This window comes from Choloepus didactylus, chromosome X, assembly GCF_015220235.1.
Source record: "Choloepus didactylus isolate mChoDid1 chromosome X, mChoDid1.pri, whole genome shotgun sequence".
In the NCBI taxonomy this organism is placed as follows: Eukaryota; Metazoa; Chordata; class Mammalia; order Pilosa; family Megalonychidae; genus Choloepus; species Choloepus didactylus.
The window spans coordinates 8243358-8264318 of record NC_051334.1 but is presented as its reverse complement, the minus strand read 5'-3'; the positions used below and the strand labels follow the sequence as shown (position 1 = coordinate 8264318).

At 40.2% G+C, this 20961-nt stretch overlaps 1 protein-coding gene across 1 annotated transcript in view; it reads left to right on the top strand.

Annotated features, from left to right (window-relative positions):
* Positions 1-20961, top strand: part of ARHGAP6 (Rho GTPase activating protein 6) — a 550852-nt gene that overhangs the window by 499606 nt on the left and 30285 nt on the right. Inside the window, exons 3-5 of the mRNA XM_037822077.1 lie at positions 4354-4425; positions 13925-14181; positions 16178-16393. Of these exons, the coding sequence (XP_037678005.1) occupies positions 4354-4425; positions 13925-14181; positions 16178-16393 (545 nt within the window). The remainder of the gene's footprint in view (positions 1-4353; positions 4426-13924; positions 14182-16177; positions 16394-20961) is intronic.

The window sequence follows — 20961 nt, the reverse complement described above, 5'->3', positions numbered from 1 at the left end:
TAGAAGATGCTGTCCTTCAGGACGCATTAGCCAAGTTCTCCCCACAGGTCCCTGTTGGCTTGAAGGCAGTATACCTGCTGGGAGACGTTTAGCAAGTGTGTGCTCATCGCTATTTACACTATAAAAACATATCCCTGTGTTGTTGATTGATAAGTGGGTAGCTGGAATCGCTTTAAAAGACAATATAGAATTCATCACACTTATTGCCATCTGAGGAATTGAACTGTTCTGTATGGCGTGGAAACACGTAGTACAGCTGCCCCTTGCACAGGTTTTCTGTGCTCTGTGGGAACAGAACACTCATTTCACATCATCCAGCATTTCAAAGTTGCCTATTCATAACATGGACCTCTATCTAATTAAGAGGAAAAGATAATAATCGTTGTAAATAGTTAAGAATTATTTTATGGTCAACCAGTATCCACCAAGACCACATTTTTTCCTATAAAGAGATTTCGAGATATCCTCTGGGATTTGAAGTACATATTATCCTTGTGGGACTATGTAAACCCTCATGCTGGGAGGAATGTAAATTAGCAAAACTACTTTGAAAACAGTTTGATGTTGCCTAATAAAGCCTAAGGCTGCCTACGTCCTGCCCCAGTGAGGCAGCTCCCAGGTATCTACCCTAGGGAGGTGGTTCTCAGACTTGCAGGTGAACTGACAGTGCCTGGAGGGCTTGGGGAACTGATTCAGCAGGTTGGGGCCCTAGAATTTATGTCCCCAGCAAGTTCCCAGGTGATGCTGCTGCTGCTGGTTGGGGAGCACACTTAGAATCCCGGCCTCAGAGAAACTCTTGCACGCGTATATGAAGAGACGTGAGCTCCATGGATGAGACTGTTACTTAAAGACTAATACGTGGAAGGATTAACTGGAAATGAGAGTCTGCAATAAAACTTGGACCACTTTGCACACCCTTTTTGCACTTGACATTTTAGCTGTATAATACGTAATTTGAGTAAAACATCAAGCTTTAACAAAGATTTAAAGACAGAAAAATCACATCAATAAGATAGTAATTTTTGTATTTGTTTTCGATGTTTTAAATAGTTGCAGTGGCTCAAAAATGATGATTTAAAATGTTGCCTGTAATACAGGTTTGCCTGCTAAATTCTCTGTGTTTTGTAACCTATTTTATTTCTTTGGGTGTAAAGCATTTTTGCTTAGTATGGTGCTATTGTGTAGGTTTTGTCCCTGTTGTGATATAATGTTTCAGTCCATCATGCAGCTTTAAAGGACTGCTGAAATCATACAGCTATGAAGACTCGTCCTTGTTTCTGTTAGACTGCTTTTCAGTTCTGGTTTGAGTATCTTAAGTACTGTAGAAAATATGTCACTTCTTTTAAGGCTGTTTTGTGATATATTTAAGGACTGGAATTGGGTTTTGAAAGAAAAGCATTCAAGTATGACAATATATTCGGTGTCTTCACCATTCAAAGTGCTGTTCAGTAGTTGAAACTTAAAACTATTTAATGTCATTTAATTAACATAGCCAAAATGTGTAAAGAGAGAGAGAAAGAGAGAGAGAGAGAGAGAGAGAGGGAGACGTGAACAGAATTGTTCATAAACATTGTACCCAATGGCCTGAAGCTAGAAACAACTCATATTTTCATCAACAGCTCAGTGGATAAATTAACTGTAGTATATTCATACAATACAATACTGCATAGCAATCAAAATGAATGACCTACAACTACCTACCCCAAAAAGATGAATCTCACAAAGTGTCGGTGAAATGAACAAGTCAAGAAAGAATATCTACAGTGTGATTCTATCTAAGTAAAGTCAAAAACAGGGAAAACAAAATTATACTCTTTATAAATGCACACTATTTTGGTTTGCTAAAGCTGCCGAAATGTAATATACCAGAAATGGGTTGGCTTTTACAGTAGGGATTTATTAACTTACAAGCTTACAGTTCTTAGGCTGTGAAAAATGGCCAAGTTAAGGCATCAACAGGATGATACCTTCTTCCTGAAGAAAGGCTGCTGGCGATCTGGACTCCTCTGTCACCTGGCCAGGCACCTGGTGATGTCTGCTGGTCCCTCTCTCCCCGGTTTCATTGCTTTCAGCTTCTGGCTTCTCCGTCTGTGGCTTCCTTTCTCCGCTTCTGTGTCTTTTCTGGGTGCTTCCCTGAATTTAATCTCTTAGCTTCTCTGTGGCTTTTATCCTCTTATAAAGGACTCCAGTAAGAGGATTAGGCCCCACCCTAGGGCACACCTCAACTGAAATAACCTAATCAAAAGGTTCCACCTACAATAAGTCTACACCCACAGGAATGGATTAGCTTATCTTTTCTGAACATGATCTTTTCTGGGGTGCATATAACTTCAAACTATCACACATACATAGACATTAAAACTGTATAGAAAGGGATATAATTGGTTATCAAAAAAGAGCAGCAATGTCCCAAGGGGAGCAGAAGGGAGACACACAGGGGGTTCCTTGAGCACCCCCAAGAGTCTATAGCTTAGCTCAGCTGTTGGTTGTGTGGGAGTTTGTCTTCTAATTATTATGTAAACTGTACATTTATATTTATACATATTGACATATAGGGTACATTTTATAATTTAAAAGAGTTTTTAAAAATCCTTCTACCTTAAAGGAAGATGCCCCCTATCCTGTATGTGTTCTGGTTCTTTGACAACTTGTTTGAATTTTAGGCTCTGCCCATTGGTTATGAAAATACTTCTCTTAAGCTTTAGCACATGGCTTACTTATTCTGCTGGGTCATCTATTAAAATGTGGGAATTAGAGGATGTTTTAAAGAAAGCCAATTTTGTTACTGTCAAATAGATACCATGGTATGAAGCAATGATGAACAAAGTGTTACAAAGTAAAAGCTCTGTCAGTCCTCTTTGGAGAACAGATTAGACTCCTGTGTAGTTAGTACATTTGTTATCTATGTGTACATAGTAAGTCATGGGAGGCTCTAGTAAATAGATCATCTTTTACACATTGGAGATGTCAAATTACCTAGATAGCTCTTTGCTGCATTATAGTTGCTTTATATAATTGTTCCCTGTCCAATCTTGTGACCGTAAGGGAGAAGACTGTTAAGAAAAATCTCTTTTGCATGAGAGGAGAATCATTTTTGACATCTTGATTTGCATTTTGAAAGGGAACAGGGATTGAATGTGCCCGTTGATTATATTCTGATGTGCTGTTGCCTCCAAAATGTCAGAGGGTTTGGGAACAGCTGCAGCCCCGCGAGGGTCGCGGGAATGCTCATTTCTATGTAAGAATGCTTGCTCTGTCTTTTCCTGATATTGGAGATTTGCTTTCACATTTTATTGGGCTGAGTCTCTTTCTTTGCTACAGTTTTTGGTATGTTATTTAAAAAAAACAATTCTTAATCCCCCTTTTACACATGAATTGAGTTTCCTTGCAGTGTGGGCTGCAATTTCCCCTCTTTGATCACAGTGTGGATTCCTGATTCACACCTCCCACGTGTTAAGTTGACAGCTGCATAATCCTGAAATGCATTCCGGCAATGATGAATGCCAATATTTTATGATGATATCTCAGGAATTCGATTACAGCTGCCCACTGATATGAGTGGTATCTTTATTATTTGGCAAGTTAACCAGATATATTAAGTACATGTGTTGCAAGTGCCAGGTGCTAAAAGTCTTTATGCCTTACTTGGTGTGGTGAAAAATTAGAAACAAGCCAGATATCCATCAGTGGGGGAATGGTTAATAAATTGTGGGTACAGCCATACCATGAAACGCTATGCAACTCCCAAAAAGAAAGTAGATCTGAGTCTACGGCCAGGCTCCCATTAAGCACGTCATATGCATCGTTTCATTTACTTTTCATGCAACCCCCTGAAGTGTAGCTACTGTTATTCCCATTTTATAGATGAGGACATTGAGACTTGTTCAGAGTCACACAATTAGTAAACAGTGCTGTGACAGTTAGACTTGAGTTCTGTAGCCCCCCAAATCCATCATTTCCTTATCCAGCTCCTGAATGTCAAAGCCGTCTCTACTGTTGACTCTCCTCTCCTGGAGATTTAATTCAAGCTGGACATCGATTTGCATAGACACAGAGAATAGGAAGAGACTCATATAATAGTAAAGGGAAATAAATCTAAGTGTCAAAACTAAATCACTCCCGAAGGAGGTAAGATTCCTCTACTCTCTATGACTGAAAGAAAATTTAAGGGCATGGTCCAAGACTCTGGTTATGTGTGTTAACCAAGTCAGGGATTTTCTACTCTGTTAAAAATGTCAAATTATGAGTGAAATATGCAAGAATTCATACTTTTGCTCAAAGGTAGTTATTGTTAATTTAAAATATCATTTGTATGCTTGTTTATACAACTTCTCATTCCTTTAATATTTACAGATGGACAAAAGAGAAAGAAATCTTTGAGAAAGAAACTGGATTCACTAGGAAAGGAGAAAAACAAAGACAGAGGTAAAGAACAAAATGTACTAAAGCAAATGCTTCTTCCATAGAGCATAATGGTTGAATTTGGTGGTGTTTTTGAATTGCATAGATTTATGTAGTTCAACTCTTGTTATGTAAACTGGATTTCTACTATAGAATGTCACTAAGGGCTGTTTTGCTTTACTCATCTGCGTTTGAGTGGCCCTGTACTGAACTGAGCAGGGTGTGGCTTTGGCCAAGTTTATGGTTTCAATTATGCTTCTGGCCAATCAGCTATGCACAAAGAGAAGCGGGGTTAAGTAGCCATGGATGGCGTCTCTAATGCTAACCAGCTGTCTGGCCTATCCAGACCCTTAGGAAGAGCGGGTTGAATGAGAAAGAGTTTGGGTTCGCCTACCATGACTACTGGAAACGAACAGTCTCATACTCATTGGTTTCGGAGGATGGGCCTTTCTCAGCATTTTTATATGTGATCACAGCATGTTTGTTTTTGCCCCAGGCTTACCTATCTATATGTTTTGGAAATTGTTGACTCTCTCTGGACTGTTTTGTTTCCCCTCCTAGATCTATTTAGGGAAATGACCCTTTAGCCACCCTTTCAGAGGTATTTGTGGTCCTTTTAAACTAATATTGTTCGAGCCCATAGCGTGGTCCAGTTTTTTGTGATTTTTTTTTCTCATGTCCTACGCAAGATGACTGCTGAATGCTGTGGTCATATCAGTGTGTTTTCGTTTGGGATGACATACATAGTGAATGAGTGCTGAGTGAGGACGGCCATACTTCTCGCTTTGGAGCTCTTTTAAATGGTGATTGCGTTTCTGCCTGTGAATCAGGGGAGGGCAGTGAAACTGAGGGCACTGACTACAAATGCGTTGTGATGAGTGCTGGGCCAGGCCTGTCCCACACCAGCGGCCCCTATCCCTACACCCAGATCTTAAACGGCACCTAAAGGGTCTTGACATTTGGTTCTATGGAGCCAAAAGTAGATAAAGAATTCTAAAGAATGGGAAAATATGACACTTCCCTTCAAGGAGGGCTTCTCAATCTTGGCACTATTAGCACTTTTGGTGGGATCATACTTTGTGGTGGGGGCTATCCTGTGTATTGTAGGATGTTGAGTAGTGTCCGTGGCCTCTACCCTCTTGCCCACTAGATGCTAGGAGCATCACCCCAAATCAGTCTCTCCAGACATTTCAAATGTCCCTGGGAGAAAGTGAACAAAATTGCCCCTGGTTGGGAATCACTGCTTTAGAGAGAATTCAGGCACAAATCACAGAAGCGGTCCACGGATTCTAATTGCCATAATATCTCATGGAAAAAAAACACACACATACACACACACATACAAAGGAATATTTATGGAGAAAGGATCTGAGAAGTCAAACCACAGAAAATATTAACTGGTTTGGTGCTTGCAAAAAGAAGTCAAAACCTTTGTTGTAGACACAGGCAGAAAACCTAACACATGCAGGTATCGGCATCTCCCTCAGATCGTTGCCTTCAGAGGCCAAAACCAACAGCAGAGGCCAAACCCTTCTTACCGGAACTGAGTCTTCCCTCTACCAATATTCTTCTTATCCAAACATCTCCCTAAAATGTGTGAAATGTAAATGAGTTGTAGCATGACAAGGGACACTCCTAGGCTGGTTATATCTATCGCATAATGGGGGCTTTTCCAAACATGGCTGGTTAATTCCTAAGTGGAGAAGAGGATGCCAATGTCAACCTCTCATTATGTTGACCACTCTGGAAGCCAAGTACTTTCCTGCCAATTGGAGGAAAAGGAGGTGAAAACGTCAGTGGTTCCCACTACTAACTGCACAGTAGAGTCACTTATAGAACCATTCAAAAATACCAGTGCCCAGAGCCTTACCCCAGAGAGTTGGAGTCCATTGATCTGCCTTGGGGGCCAGGAATTAGTATTTTTATGAGCTTCTCATATACTACTTCTAGCCCACAGAACTTTGGTCCCTATCAACAGGATATTCCCGAGGACACGTACTATCACAGCAGAATTTGCTGCTAGTATGATGAAGGCAAAGGGTAGTAACTCTTCCCCAACTACCTATCATCATTGTCTAATAAATTATATTTTAGTTAATTGGTTGATATGTTCTCACCCTTATTTTTTTTTTTTTTTTTTTTTTTTTTTTTGTAAAACACCAGAAATGACTGGTTTTTATAAAGGGGTTTTTTTGATTACAAAGTTACTCTCTTAAGGCCATAAAGTTTCCAAGGTAAGACATTAACAATAGGATACCTTCACTGGAGAAAGATCATTGGCATCCAGAAAATCTCTGTTAGCTGAGAAGGCACGTGGCTGGCATCTGTGATCCTGGGTTGTATTCCAGCACTTCTCTCAGCTCCTTGCATTCTTCAAAATGTCAGCATCAACTTTCAGTGGCCATCTTCAAAATATCTCCCTTGGCTGCAGCAATGTCTTGGCCTGAGTGGTTCTTTTTTTTTTTTTTTTTTAATTCAGTTTTATTGAAATATATTCACAAACCATACAGTCATCCATGGTATACAATCAACTGTTCACAGTATGATCATATAGTTATGCGTTCATCACCACAATCTATTTCTGAACATTTTCCTTACATCAGAAAGAATCAGAATAAGAATAAAAAATAAAAGTGAAAAGAGAATACCCAAACCATCCCCCCATCCCACCCTATTTGTCATTTAGTTTTTACTCCCATTTTTCTACTGATTTTTTTTCAATTTTTTAACTTTGTTTATCAAATAATTAGAAACAAACAGGCAAACAACAACCAAAAAAACCCCACAACATTTCAAACAAAGCAATGGATTAAGGAAAACAAATAACCTAAAATAACTACTTTGCTTCCAATATGTTCCTACCATACCCCAAGAAAATTAATAAACCATGTCCAGAGGAGTAAGAAAAACAAATAATCTAAAATAACTACATTGCTTCCAACATGTTCCTTCCATACCCCAAGAAAATTAACAACCCCTAAGAAAACAAAGGAATAAGAGAAAAAAAAAAAACCTAAAATAACTCTATTGTTTCCAACATGATCTTACTATATCCAAGAAAGTTTACAAACCATAATCATTCCTGAGCATTCCCATAACCTTGAGATTACCCTCCATAGTTTATCTGTTCTTATTAGGTTATCATTCCCCCTCCACTAATTGGTATCTCTAGGTCCCCTACATTCTACAGTATAAAACATTGTACATTTTTCACAGAATTCACATTAGTGGTAACATACAATATCTCTCTTTTTGTGCCTGGCTTATTTTGCTCAGCATTATGTCTTTTTTTTTTTTTTAATCTTCATTTTATTGAGATATATTCATATACCACGCAGTCATACAAAACAAATCGTACTTTCGATTGTTCACAGTACCATTACATAGTTGTACATTCATCACCCAAATCAATCCCTGACACCTTCATTAGCACACACACAAGAATAACAAGAATAATAATTAGAGTGAAAAAGAGCAATTGAAGTAAAAAAGAACACTGGGTACCTTTGTCTGTTTGTTTCCTTCCCCTATTTTTCTACTCATCCATCCATCAACTAGACAAAGTGGAGTGTGGTCCTTATGGCTTTCCCAATCCCCTTGTCACCCCTCATAAGCTACATTTTTATACAACTGTCTTCGAGATTCATGGGTTCTGGGTTGTAGTTTGATAGTTTCAGGTATCCACCACCAGCTACCCCAATTCTTTAGAACCTAAAAAGGGTTGTCTAAAGTGTGCATAAGAGTGCCCACCAGAGTGACCTCTCGGCTCCTTTTGGATTCTCTCTGCCACTGAAGCTTATTTCATTTCCTTTCACATCCCCCTTTTGGTCAAGAAGATGTTCTCCGTCCCACGATGCCAGGTCTACATTCCTCCCTGGGAGTCATATTCCACGTTGCCAGGGAGATTCACTCCCCTGGGTGTCTGATCCCACGTAGGGGGGAGGGCAGTGATTTCACTTTTCAAGTTGGCTTAGCTAGAGAGACAGGGCCACATCTGAGCAACAAAGAGGCATTCGGGAGGAGGCTCTTAGGCACAACCATAGGGAGGCCTAGCCTCTCCTTTGCAGCAACCGTCTTCCCAAGGGTAAAACCTGTGGTAGAGGGCTCAACCCATCAAACCACCAGTCCCCTATGTCTGTGGTCACAGCATAGCTCTTTTAACTAGAGTTTGCAATCATTCTAGTCCTGCATTAGAACACCTTTTCCTTGCTCGATTAGAGCAATTCTCTGTGTTTATAGAGTGTACTAAAGGGACTGCTTTGGTTGTTAGTAGCCATGTCATTAGTAATCATTCAAAGTTGGTTTATTCTAGGATAGCAATATTAATGCTGGGATTTAAATACTCTCAATGTAGACTTTAGGTGATTATTCAGAAATTGCTCATTTGGGCTAGACTAAGCAGAAGGAGCATTTCTGCAGATGGAGATGTTTGTGTTTCTGCAACAGAGGGTGATGTGTGTGTGTGCTTGCATATATTATACAACAGCAGGAGACAAGGATGTGAATTAGCAGGGAAGGAAGGGCCAGGGGAAGTAATCAGCCCACTTGCAACTGACCCTTATACGTTTTTCATGGGCTCAGGGAAAACTCAGATGTGTTCTCTAAGGCCTTACAGGTAGCTCAGGAGGAAAAGGAAGGCAAGTTCCAGATGGTTCCAAAGCAAAGACACATCTCCCATCCAACTAAGGGGGGGTGGGTGGTGGGGAATATCCAGCATCATGGAAAAGTGGTTTGCTGCTTTTTTTTTTTTAAGTATCTTTGATGTTTAAAAACGGTATCCTGGGCTTAAGTGAAGCTCAGTCGTGTGGCATTTTTTCCAAACATGAAGTCCCATCCCTGTGAACATGGGGAGCTGTTGCTTGGCTGCCCTGTGAACCAGGGTGTGTGGGGGGGGGTGGCATGCAGTGCTGGCACGGCTATCATTTGTCCACACTATTTCCTTTCAGTTGAATGTTAGCGTTCGGGTTCATAAACAGCTGCACATGTGAAAAATGATAATCATTTGAATCCAATAGTAAAAGAAGGAAAACAGGAAACTCTAAGTGACCTCTTTCGCTAGGTCATCTAAAAATAAATAGTAACAGCTTTTCAGAATCGAATTGCTGTCCCAACGAGGGGTGTGATTCTTAAATGTTTGATATGCCATTAAATTAACTGATTCAATTACAATGAATCGCAGCCTGTATTTTATTATAATTGAGTCGATACAATATGCAGCAGCTCGGGTGACACTTCAGAGTCCCTCCTGCCACTTAAACAGTAGAGGACTTTTTATTTCCACATGGAACTACTTCAGGATTGATATTGATTCAGAAAACCTTTTTGCGTAAAGAATAATTAACTAATTTGTTAAATTAGTTCACAAATTTAACAATTTGTTAAATTACGTGGAAACAAAAGTATTTCTGTTTAAAACTTTAAGAACTTCAGAAAATTTCTTCCTTCTTTCAAAAAGATATAACTTTTGAGGGGATGGGAAAGTTTAAAAAAAAACGGCTGCTTCATTCCGGTTAAATGCCGTCCCAGAGAACATGGGAATGGGGTCCCTGTGGCTTTGCACTGGGAGAGAAATAGGTCCCCTCCCTCCACGATATTTTTCGATTATCCCAGATATTTACTATCTACATAAAATCCATGGATGCTTAGGGTCTGGCACCTTTTTCTCTGCTGAAATCATGCCATGCACTGTTTTATTGCTTCTCATGGTCTAAGTATGTTAGGATATGAGACTTGTGAAATAGCGCTATAAAGGAATGTGTTGATACCACTTTCAGTTTTGCGTCATATTAAAGGGCAATAGGAAAATCAAGTATCAGCTGTCACTGTGTTGAAATTCTTATTCACTGAGTGGTATTAATGGAGAAGAGAGAACCAGGGGAAGAATGTTTCCAGGAAGAGAGCGAGAGGGGCCTGCTCACACAGGACTGCGTGGGCTGTGGCACAACTTTTAGTCTGCAGGCCAAGAGCATTGAGATGCTGTCAAAGTATATTTAGGAGGTGCTGACTTAATGGGGCCTTTCAACAGAGAGTCACGCTGCGGTGCAGTACAGGAACATGGGTTGGGTAAGACAAGAGTAGAGGGAGGAAGGCTGGTTAGAAGGCTGTTTGGAGGTCCAGGAGAAAGAGAACAGCACCTTGGACTAAGATGGGAGGGATGATGGTAGGAGTGGACAGCAGTGGATGGTGACAAGATAAGGTGAGTGTAGAATGACAAAGACTTGATGCCGAAGTGGAAATGGGAGGTACGAAGGAGCAAAGTATCCAGGATGACTCTCAGAAGAAATTTCTCAGACCATTAGGAATCGAAATAGGCCTGGTAGGGGGAAGAACATGACTGAGAGGTGCCTTTGGGACATCCAGGTGGACAGATGAGGTGATTGGTGCTCAGAGTTGAGATCTTGGGCTCTTCATAGCAGATAGGTGTCAGAGTCGTATAGTTGGAAATTAGAGCAATGGGCATGGATGATATGGCAGAAGAAGGCCTGGAAGTAGCAGTGGGGAGCAGAGGGGGCGCCTCCTGCCCCCTTGGTTCATGGAGAGGGAGAGTAGAAAGCTGCTATTAATAAGAAGAGAAGTCTCCTTAGGGAACACTTGCCATCAATTAGAACATGATACATTGTCCCCAGCCCCCAGCACAATGAATCTTATGTCATTTTGTTGCCTTTTCAAACATCTATTACAAACTTTATTAGCCACTGTCAACCCAGGGTCTCAAGGATCCTTTTCCCCCTAAGAGCTTCAAACCCACAGGTCCATACACTGTGTTCCCAACCCTTTATTTTACTTCTAAAGGAGTATTTTGCACTACAGACTTGTGATGAGTCCTCCATTTCCTAATAGCCATGTTTTGGGAAGCAATAATATTCAGGACTCCTCCCTAGAATTTTGCAAAGAGACTGAATAGACACTGCTAAAGAAGTTTAGAAGAAAAAGAGGTCTTCTTTCTGAGGCATGTAAGAGTCCTCAAGGGAAAGCAGCAAGAAACTAAATAGATGACATCAAAACTCTGCCACTGAAAGAATAAATAAACTCAGCAAGGAAAGAAAGCCTCTTAGAATTAAAAATCCATTATGGGTGGATTTCTCTCAGATGGGAAAAGAGAGAAATCAAAATGGTAGGAGAATGACTCCATATATTTCACATGTATTCAATTATTCTAGTTTACAAACAGAGTGACAGACTTTCAGATATTAAAAAAAAAAAAGACAGATTGAGAAGGAAACCATTTTCTTCTTTTTTCCCCAGAGTGACTAGAAATCTCTAAATGAGTTTGCTTGGTTTACCTTACTTGTAAAAAATTTGGCTAGGAAAACTATCGATAGCCCTCATTGCATATTAAACCCCTGTTATTGGCTTGTCTACATGGACAGACACTACACATCACTTAGAACGTTTGTCATTGTCATTTGTGCTGTTATCATCCCCTGACAATTTCTGTATTTTTCGTGTAGCTGTCAGCCTTGCTATCCACATGTTTCTAGACTTTCCCCAGCCTTTTTGAAGAAAGAGTGGTTGATTATTTCCACAGACAGACAAGACAGCACTGATTTATAAAATAAATCATCATGGTGCAAAACAGATGGTCAAGTTTTGCCCCTTTTGCTGGTCTCTGATTTTGTAAGTCGTAGACACAGCTGTTTATCAATAGTGAATATTGGATCTTGCTGCACTGTCCACTTATCATGTAAAAATGCCTATTTTTTAAATATTTTCATATGCAGCCTCTCGTTTGTTGGAGAGTGGCAAGCATCCTCTGAAAGTCTCAAATACTGAAGTTTTGATTTATTACTTCAAAACACATTGAATATTTTGATAGAACCAGAAGTGCAGGCTTTTCAAGTACTGTTCTGCTCTCGATGTAGGCTTGGCCATTTGTCCAGTGATGTTAAAAATGTTGCCATGAACCCAGTAGCCTTGATTCTTGAAAACGATTGTATTAACTATGTAGATTATATGGGGTGACAGTGTGATTGTGAAAGCCTTGTGGATCACACTCCCTTTGTCCAGTGTATGGACAGAAGAGTGGAAGAATGGGGACAAAAACTAAATGAAAAATAAGGTGGAATGGGGGGTGATGGAATGTTTTGGAGTAAAAAATGTTCAAAAGTTGATTCTGATGATGAATGCACAACTATGTGATGGTACTGTGAATGGTTGATTTTACACTGTGGATGATTGTAGGGTATGTGAATATATCTCAATAAAAATGTACTTTTTAAAAAAAATGTTGCCATGGATCAAGGTGGAACACTTTTTTTAAAGCCACTTTCCACTTTGTTAATATTAGGTTTTTCTTTGAAAGAACAAACAACCTTAGAATTCTTTTCCCTTGGTCATTATGGTTTCACTCATAGGGGTTATAAAAACAAGGGAGAGGCTAGAGTCCAATATTCTGCTCCTTGGAGGTCTTCTAATTTGGGGTCTAGAAGAAATAATGCATTTAATTAAATTATCAATGCTTCTCAGCAGGAAGCTAAAATATTACCAGTAAAATGTCTTGTCCTGAGGATCGGCATGCTTGCAATGTATGTGTCTATAAATGGATTTACTATAGATATCCAGAAAACAACTGTATATACATCTCCAAATAAAGCCATAGAGTTCTGCATCATGTCCCTTCCCCCCATTTGACCTCATTAGAGGATTTCATAAATTGTATCCTGCACCCTGTGTTGAAGATGTCACGGTGGAGCCCACATCTGCATGTATAGCTTGAGGATAGCTTGAGGATCCACCGTGGTGGTGACAGCCCAACCAGCTGGCTGGAGATAGGACATAGGGACAAGGAACACAATGGACAAAGAACAAACTTCCCAAGCTGCTCCTGGCCTCCCAGGCTGTTCACCTGCTGACACTTTCATTGGGGACCCCAAAGCATATTCACTTAACTGAGTTTCGGTCTTTACCTCCGTATGGCTCTACTGTAGTGCATAATAGACATTCTGTTATACTCTTTTTTACATATCTGACTCTCCCCATCCCTCACACCACCCCACACTCTGCACCCTTCAAGAACAAGGAATGTACCTTTTGTAAACTTTGTACCCCACATTGTGCAGCTTGTGGTAGCACAGAGTAGGTATTCAATAAATGCCTGTTGAATGAATGGATAAATGCAGAATCGACCCATGCCTTGTAGGCTCCAGAAGCCTCTGAGACATCATTCCAGTTGCTGTTTATAAAACTGCGTATTCATGACGATCAAGTATTATTGACTTTCTATCAAAAAGTCACATTTCTCTGTAAAGTTATTTCCTTTAAAACAGACTCAAGACAGAGGGAAAGCTTGAGACCTAGATTTCCAAAATCTGTGTTCTTTATACCTGTTAGCCTGCTCTATTTAAGTAGACTCTTTGACCACATTGATAAATGCAAAAGTCCTCTCCATTTTGCGGAGAGTTGATGAATCAATTCTTCAGAAAACAATCATTTGAATATGTCTGGCCTTCTGTCTGAATCGTGAGCTAGGGTCTTCATTGGGCCAGCCTTTCTCTGAAAGTGAATGTTTGTTTTTCGATTCCAGAATTCATCCCGCAGGCATTTGGAATGCCCTTATCCCAGGTCATTGCCAATGACCGGGCCTATAAACTCAAGCAGGACTCGCAGAGGGATGAGCAGAAGGATGCAACTGATTTTGTGACTTCCCTCCTGCCATTTGGAAACAAAAGACAAAACAAAGAACTCTCAAGCAGTAACTCATCTCTCAGCTCCACCTCAGAAACACCAAATGAGTCAACGTCCCCTAACACCCCGGAACCGGCTCCCCGGGCCAGGAGGCGGGTGAGTTGGCATGCATTTTCTCTGACACCATTAGGGCAACTGAAGATGTCTAAGGGTCCTTGCTCACGTGAACACTGGAAGAGTAGCTTGTGTCGTAGCTTTGTCAACAACCCCGTTTGGGTAGCATTTGCAATGGGTGTATGGCACCAGCACCCCCCTGGAAGGCTTTTCCTGACCCCTCAAAGCTGTTGAGTGCCTCTCCTTTGTTACCCTCATGCATCATGCTCTCCTGGACATTCTGCAACATCAGCAATGATCCTGTTCAACTGTTGAACTTGAACAGTTGTCTTGCCAGACTTTCCCACTGCACTGTCAGGCTTGAGGATAGGAACCCATGTTTTATTAATCTCTCCATCCCCAGTTTGAGTGCCACACCCCGCCAAATGAACTGGCTGCCTGGCTTCATAAACAATGAGAATTTTCCTCATCATTGAAAGCATTTTGGGGGGGGTTCTCAAACAGAACCACAGAAACCAATATATATCCTCTCTCAAATCAATACTGTAATAATACAATACCATTTATTGAATGAGTACTATGTTCTAGATACTGTGCTACTATTTGTTTGGCTTTTCAAATTTCAGATCAGACAAGCTGAGTTTTTCAGGCAAGCTGGTTGGCGATTTACCGAATCGATTGATATGCATCTCTCAAACATCCTAAATCCCTGAAAGATCTCCTCCACCTCATTTCCTCTTGCCTAGAGACCCCAAATCTTTGCCACCTCCATCCATTGACTACTGCCCTCCTTAAAACCCCAGACACTCCCCACTTAAAATCCACATTGCTCAATCAGCCCCCAACCTTCAGGACTTCTCGCGGTGTGAAGGCAACCTGAGTTACTGCTGTCTATTGAGGCTGTTGCTGTGTTTAAAAATGAAGAAATTACAAAAATGATGGAATGCTTGAATGTGCATGATGAAATTGTTCTTCCAATCCCGACATTGTCTCTCAGACTGTGTGTATAATCCCATTTGGCAGTAACCCAGACAATGAGCCACCCACATGCTGCTTCCTCTGCCCAGGCCCTGCAGGGACACTGACAGCCCACTTCTTACTCTAGGCTTCATCAGATGATGGGTGGCTGTGGCAGACACGGTTGGTGCCCTGCTCCCTTCCCCTCAGCCTTTACCATCCTAGCATGCCAGTCTCTCATCCACCTGCCAGCACCCCATCTCTTTCCTGAAGGCTTTCTCTGATCGCTAGGCTACCCGGCCCATTCAGAAGGCAGGCTGCAAGCCCTGAGCTGTGAGCATCACCTCCCCTTCCCTGTCAGAAGAGACCCTTAACCAGTGACTCTTAAGAGTTGGTGTATAAATACCCCAGCTCCCTCACTCCTTAACTGAGAGAGCTCTGAGGAGCATCTTCTATACTATATCCTAGCATATTCTCCCCCTGGGGGGGGGGTGTTGAATTCCAGTTTCCCACAGTAGTTAGTAATAGGCTTGATAATGCTCCCTGCATTGGCTGCCTTCCCTTCCCTGTCTCACTTCCCTACTCTCCGACAGGTGTTTCCTGGAACCACTTCCCAATAAAGTAATGTGTGCTGCTTTTGGGGGAAACCAGACTAAAACATGTTATGGAACCCTCCTGTTTTTAAAAATCGACATAGCTGAATGTTTTTATTCACAAGACTTTTACAACTTTATCTCATTCATTGAGTATGTGATTTTTGTTGTTGTTTAATTCTTGTTTCAAAAAATGAAGTGGTTTGACCAAAGTATTTTAATGATATGTTTCCCATCTCTTATCTTCCATTTGGAAAATGTAGCCTTTTGTTGAAATTGTAACTGCCCTTGCCTTATCCCATACTGTGGAACTTTCCCTACTTTTCAAAAGGCATTTTTTCCTTTTAATATACAAATAGCACAATTAAATCAACCAGTACTCTTGCAAGTCTGATAGTCTTGGGCAAAAGTATTTATTGAATAGAATCTGTGGGAGGGTATTTTTATTTTATCTGTATTCTTTGTTCATGTCCGTGTGTAATTTGCAGGGTGCAATGTCAGTGGATTCAATCACAGATCTTGATGATAATCAGTCTCGACTACTGGAAGCTTTGCAACTCTCCTTGCCTGCTGAGGCTCAAAATAAAAAAGAAAAAGCCCGAGATAAAAAACTCAGTCTGAACCCTATTTACAGACAGGTTCCCAGGCTGGTGGACAGCTGCTGTCAGCATCTGGAGAAACATGGTAAGTGGAATCGTCTACCAGTGATCCAGTACCCAATGCTTTGTTTTACTTGAGCCTCATTCATTTGATCACCCAATTTCAATTCTTGTTCACTTGATTAGGCTCTGGGCCAAATTTTCTTTCGTGAAGAAAGTTTATAGAGATGAGTATTTTCTTAAGAGATTACCAGGCTAAATAGTAGTTTGTGGGGGAAGAAAAAACCAACTTGAGGCTTTTGGGGAAGATGGCAGAGTAGGGACCTGCAGTACTCAGTCATTCTCCCAAACAGCTAGTGGACAGGCGGAAACTGTCTAAAACAACTGCTCTGGGGCTTTGGAGGCCAGTAGAGCCTTGTACAGGATCCAGGGAAGAGTGGGACCAAGAATCTGAGATGTTGCAGAAAGAACTGTGAGGAAAGTGCTCAGTGGTAACTGCTGGTGCCTAACCCCCACTCTTGTGGCTAGCCACCTTGGGTCCAATTCCTGGCTGGCTGCTGCAGTTGGAGAGGGACATGGAAGTCCTCTTCCCTAAGAACAAGGGTGGGGGGTCACGGCCATGTGCTGATCGTGGCTTTAGATTGGCAAATTATGATCACTGGGTCCAGGCTTTGAACCAGAGTTTTAGCCCTCCCTGGACAGGGACCACCTGGCCATTGTTTCAACCCCACTGCTGACAGGGGAAGGCAGTGGAAGTTCAAAGACGTGGAGCCTCCTTAGGGCTGTGGGGAAAAGTGTGCTGATAAGCACCATTGACTGGGCAGGCCAGGAAAGAGCAGCTTTGGGGAGCCATCAAAAAGGCTTTTGGGCATCTTTCTTGACCCTCTCCCCAGGACTCTTTGGAATTGGTCTGCATCTCCTCCATGGGTCCCTGGCCCTGTTTTGGCTGGGAAATACTGACTTGGGAAAGTCCTCTCTGGGGTGAACTTCCTCCCAGAATTTGCCTTCCAGGCAAAAAGCAGCTAGAAGCAATGAAAGGATAGTAAACAAACAAGCAAACAAAAAAACTGTAGAGGCCAAACAGACAAGATCAAGATTCCCATAGAAGGAAGAGAGGAAAGGAAGCTTTCCACTGAGGGTGGAACAGTTGCACAAATAGTGCAATCTTAAAAATTGTACCACATACCTAGGGCAAGAAATCAGATGAAGAGCTGAAACAATCTGATAAGTAAACACAGGCAATTCTAAAGATCTAGAATAAGTTGAACCAAGTGTCAAAGAACAGCCTTAACAAAAAGCCAATCAATGATAAAACTCTAGAGAAGAGAGAAACTGACCTTCAGAGTAAACTCATCAAGATAATCAGATGCCTAAAGAGCAGGAAAAATTACAAGCCACACTAAGAAACAGGAAGATATGGCCCACTCAAAGGAACAAATTAAAACTTCTGAGGTGACCCAGAATTTGGAACAACTAATCAAAGACGTTCAAACAAATCTCCTAAACCAATTCAAGGAGATGAAGGAAAATATGGCTAAAGAGATAAAGGATATTAAGAAGACACTGTTTGAGCATAAAGAAGAATTTGAAAGTATAAAAAGAAGCATGACAGAAAGGCACAATAGAAGAGAGTTAAAATACACTAGAGGCATACAGCAGCAGATTTGAGCAGGCAGAAGAAAGAATCTGCAAACTAGAAGGGAGGACAATCAAAATCTTATACACAGAAGAACAGATAGAGGAAAGAATAGAAAAAATTGAGCAGGGTATCAGGGAATTGAATGACAGCACAAAGTGCACAAACATATGTGTCATGGGTATCCCAGAGGGAGAAGAGAAGTTAAGGGGGACACAAAGAATATTTGAGGAAATGAGAACCAGAAATTTCCCAACTCTTAGGAAATACATATATCCAAGAAGCACCACGTACTGCAAACAGAATAAACCTTAAATAGACCTACTCCGAGACACATACTAGCCAGAATGTCAAATGACAGGGATAAAGAGAGAATCCTGAAAGCAGCAAGAGAAAAGGGATTCATCACATACAAGGGAACTGAAATAAAATTGTCAATTTCTCATCAGAAACCATGGAGGTTAGAAGGCAGTGGTATGGTATATATTAAGGTACTGAAAGAGAAAAACTGCCAGCCAAGAGTTCTTTATCTGGCAAAACTGTCCTTCATAGATGAGGGAGAGTTTAAAGTATTCACAGATAAACAAAAGACATACCTACAAGAAATACTAAAGGGAATTATGCAGGCTGAAATGAAAAGACAGGAGAGAGAGGCTGGGAGGAGAGTGTAGAAATGAATAATATCAGTAAGGGTAACTAAAAGGGTAAAAAGAGAGAGAAAAATAATATATGCCATATATAAAAACTAAAGGATAAAATGGTCAACATAAGTACTGCCTACAGCAATAACATTGAATGTTAATGGATTAAACTCCTCAATCAAAAGACACAGATTTGCAGAATGGATTTTAAAAAATATCATCCAGGTATATGCTAAGAGACTCACATTAGACCCAAAGACACAAATAGTATGAAATTGAAAAATTGGAAAAAGGTATTCCACACAAATAGTAACCAAAAAAGAGCTGGGGTAGCTATACTATTTTGAACAAAATAGATGTTAAAAGCAAAACTGTTGTAAGTGACAAGGAAGGACACTATATGTTAATAAAAGGGCCAATCCACCAAGAAGAAATAACAAGCATAAATATTTATGCACCTAAACAGGGTTCCAAAATACATGAGACAAACACTGGCAAAACTGACAAGAGAACTAAGACATCTCTACAATAATAGTTGGAGACTTCAATACACCACTCTAATCAGTAGACAGAACATCTAGACAGAGGCACAATCAGAAAACCAAGGACTTGAATAATATGATAAATGAACTAGATCTAACAGACTCTACAGAACATTGCACACCAAAACAGCAGGATATACATTCTTCTCAAGTGCTCAGGGATCATTCTCTAGGGTAGACCATATGTTGGGTCACAAAACAAGTCTCAATGAATTTAAAGCAATTGAAATTTTACAGAGCATTTTCTCTGACCATAATGGAATGAAGCTGGGAATCAATAATAGGCCGAGAACTAGAAAATCAACAAATATATGGAAGTTAAGCAACACACTTTTAGACAATTAGTGAGTCAAAGAAGAAATTGCAGCAGAAATCAGTAAATATCTGGAGCCAAATGAAAATGACAACACAACATATCAAAACTTATGGGGTGCAGTGAAGACAGTGCTGGAGGGAAATATATAGCCATAAATGCCTCCATTAAAAATAAAGAGCTAAAATCAACCTAACTGCACACCAGAAGGAACTAGAAAAAGAACTGCAAACTAATCCCAAAGTAAGCAGAAGGAAAGAACTAACAAAGATAAGAAATAAGTGTACTTGAGAATAAAAAAAAATAGATAAATAATACCAAAAGTTGGTTCTTTTAGAGAATCAATAAAATTGACAAACCCTTAACTAGATTGAGAAAGGAAAGAAGAGAGAAGGTACAAATAAATATAATCAGAAATGAGGGGGGGACATTACTGCTGATCCCACAGAAATAAAAAGGATCATAAGAGGATACTATGAACAACTGTATGTCAACAAATTAGTTAACTTAGATGAAATGGACAGATTTTTGAGAAACATACGAACAACCTACACTGACTCTGGAAGACCTCAACAAACCAATTACAAGTAAAGAGATTGAACCAGTCATCAAGAACTTTCCAACAAACAAGTGCCTAGGACCAGATGGCTTCACAGGTAAATTCTACTAATCATTCCAAGAAGAATTAATTCCAATCCTGCTCAAACTCTTCCAAAAAACTGAAGAGGAGGGAACACTACTAACTCATTCTATGAAGCCAACATAACCCTAATACCAAAGCCACATATAGATACTACAAGAAAAGAAAATTACAGACCAATTTCTCCAATGAATATAAATGCAGAAATCCTTAACAAAATACTTGCAAATCGAATCCAACAGCACATTAAAAGAATTATACACCAGGATCAAGGGGTTTTATCCCAGGTGTGCAAGGCTGGTTCAACACAAGAAAATCAATTGATGTAATATACCACATTAACAAATCAATGGAGAAAAACCACATGATCATCTCCATTGATGCAGAAAAGGCATTTGACAAAATCCAGCATCCTTTCTTGATAAAAATGCTTTAAAAATAGGAATGGAAGGAAACTTCCTCAACATGATAAAGGGCATATATGGAAAACCCACAGCTAACATTGTACTCAATGGTGAGAGACTGAAAGCCTTTCCTTTAAGATTGGGAACAAGACAAGGATGCCCGCTGTCACCACTGCTGTTCAACATTGTGCTAGAAGTTCTACCTTGAGCAGTTAGGCAAGAAAAAGAAATAAAAAGCATCCAAATTGGAAAGAAGTAAGACTTGTACTCTTTGCAGATGACATGATCTTATATATGGAAAATCCTGAAAAATCTATAACAAAGTTACTAGAACTAATAAACACTTTCAACAAATTGGCAGGATATGAGATCAAAACACAAAAATCAGTAGTGTTTCTATACACTAGTAATGAGCCATCTAAGGATGAAATCGAGAAAAAAATTCCATTTACAATAAAAACTAAAAGAATCAAATATCTAGGAATAAATTTAACCAA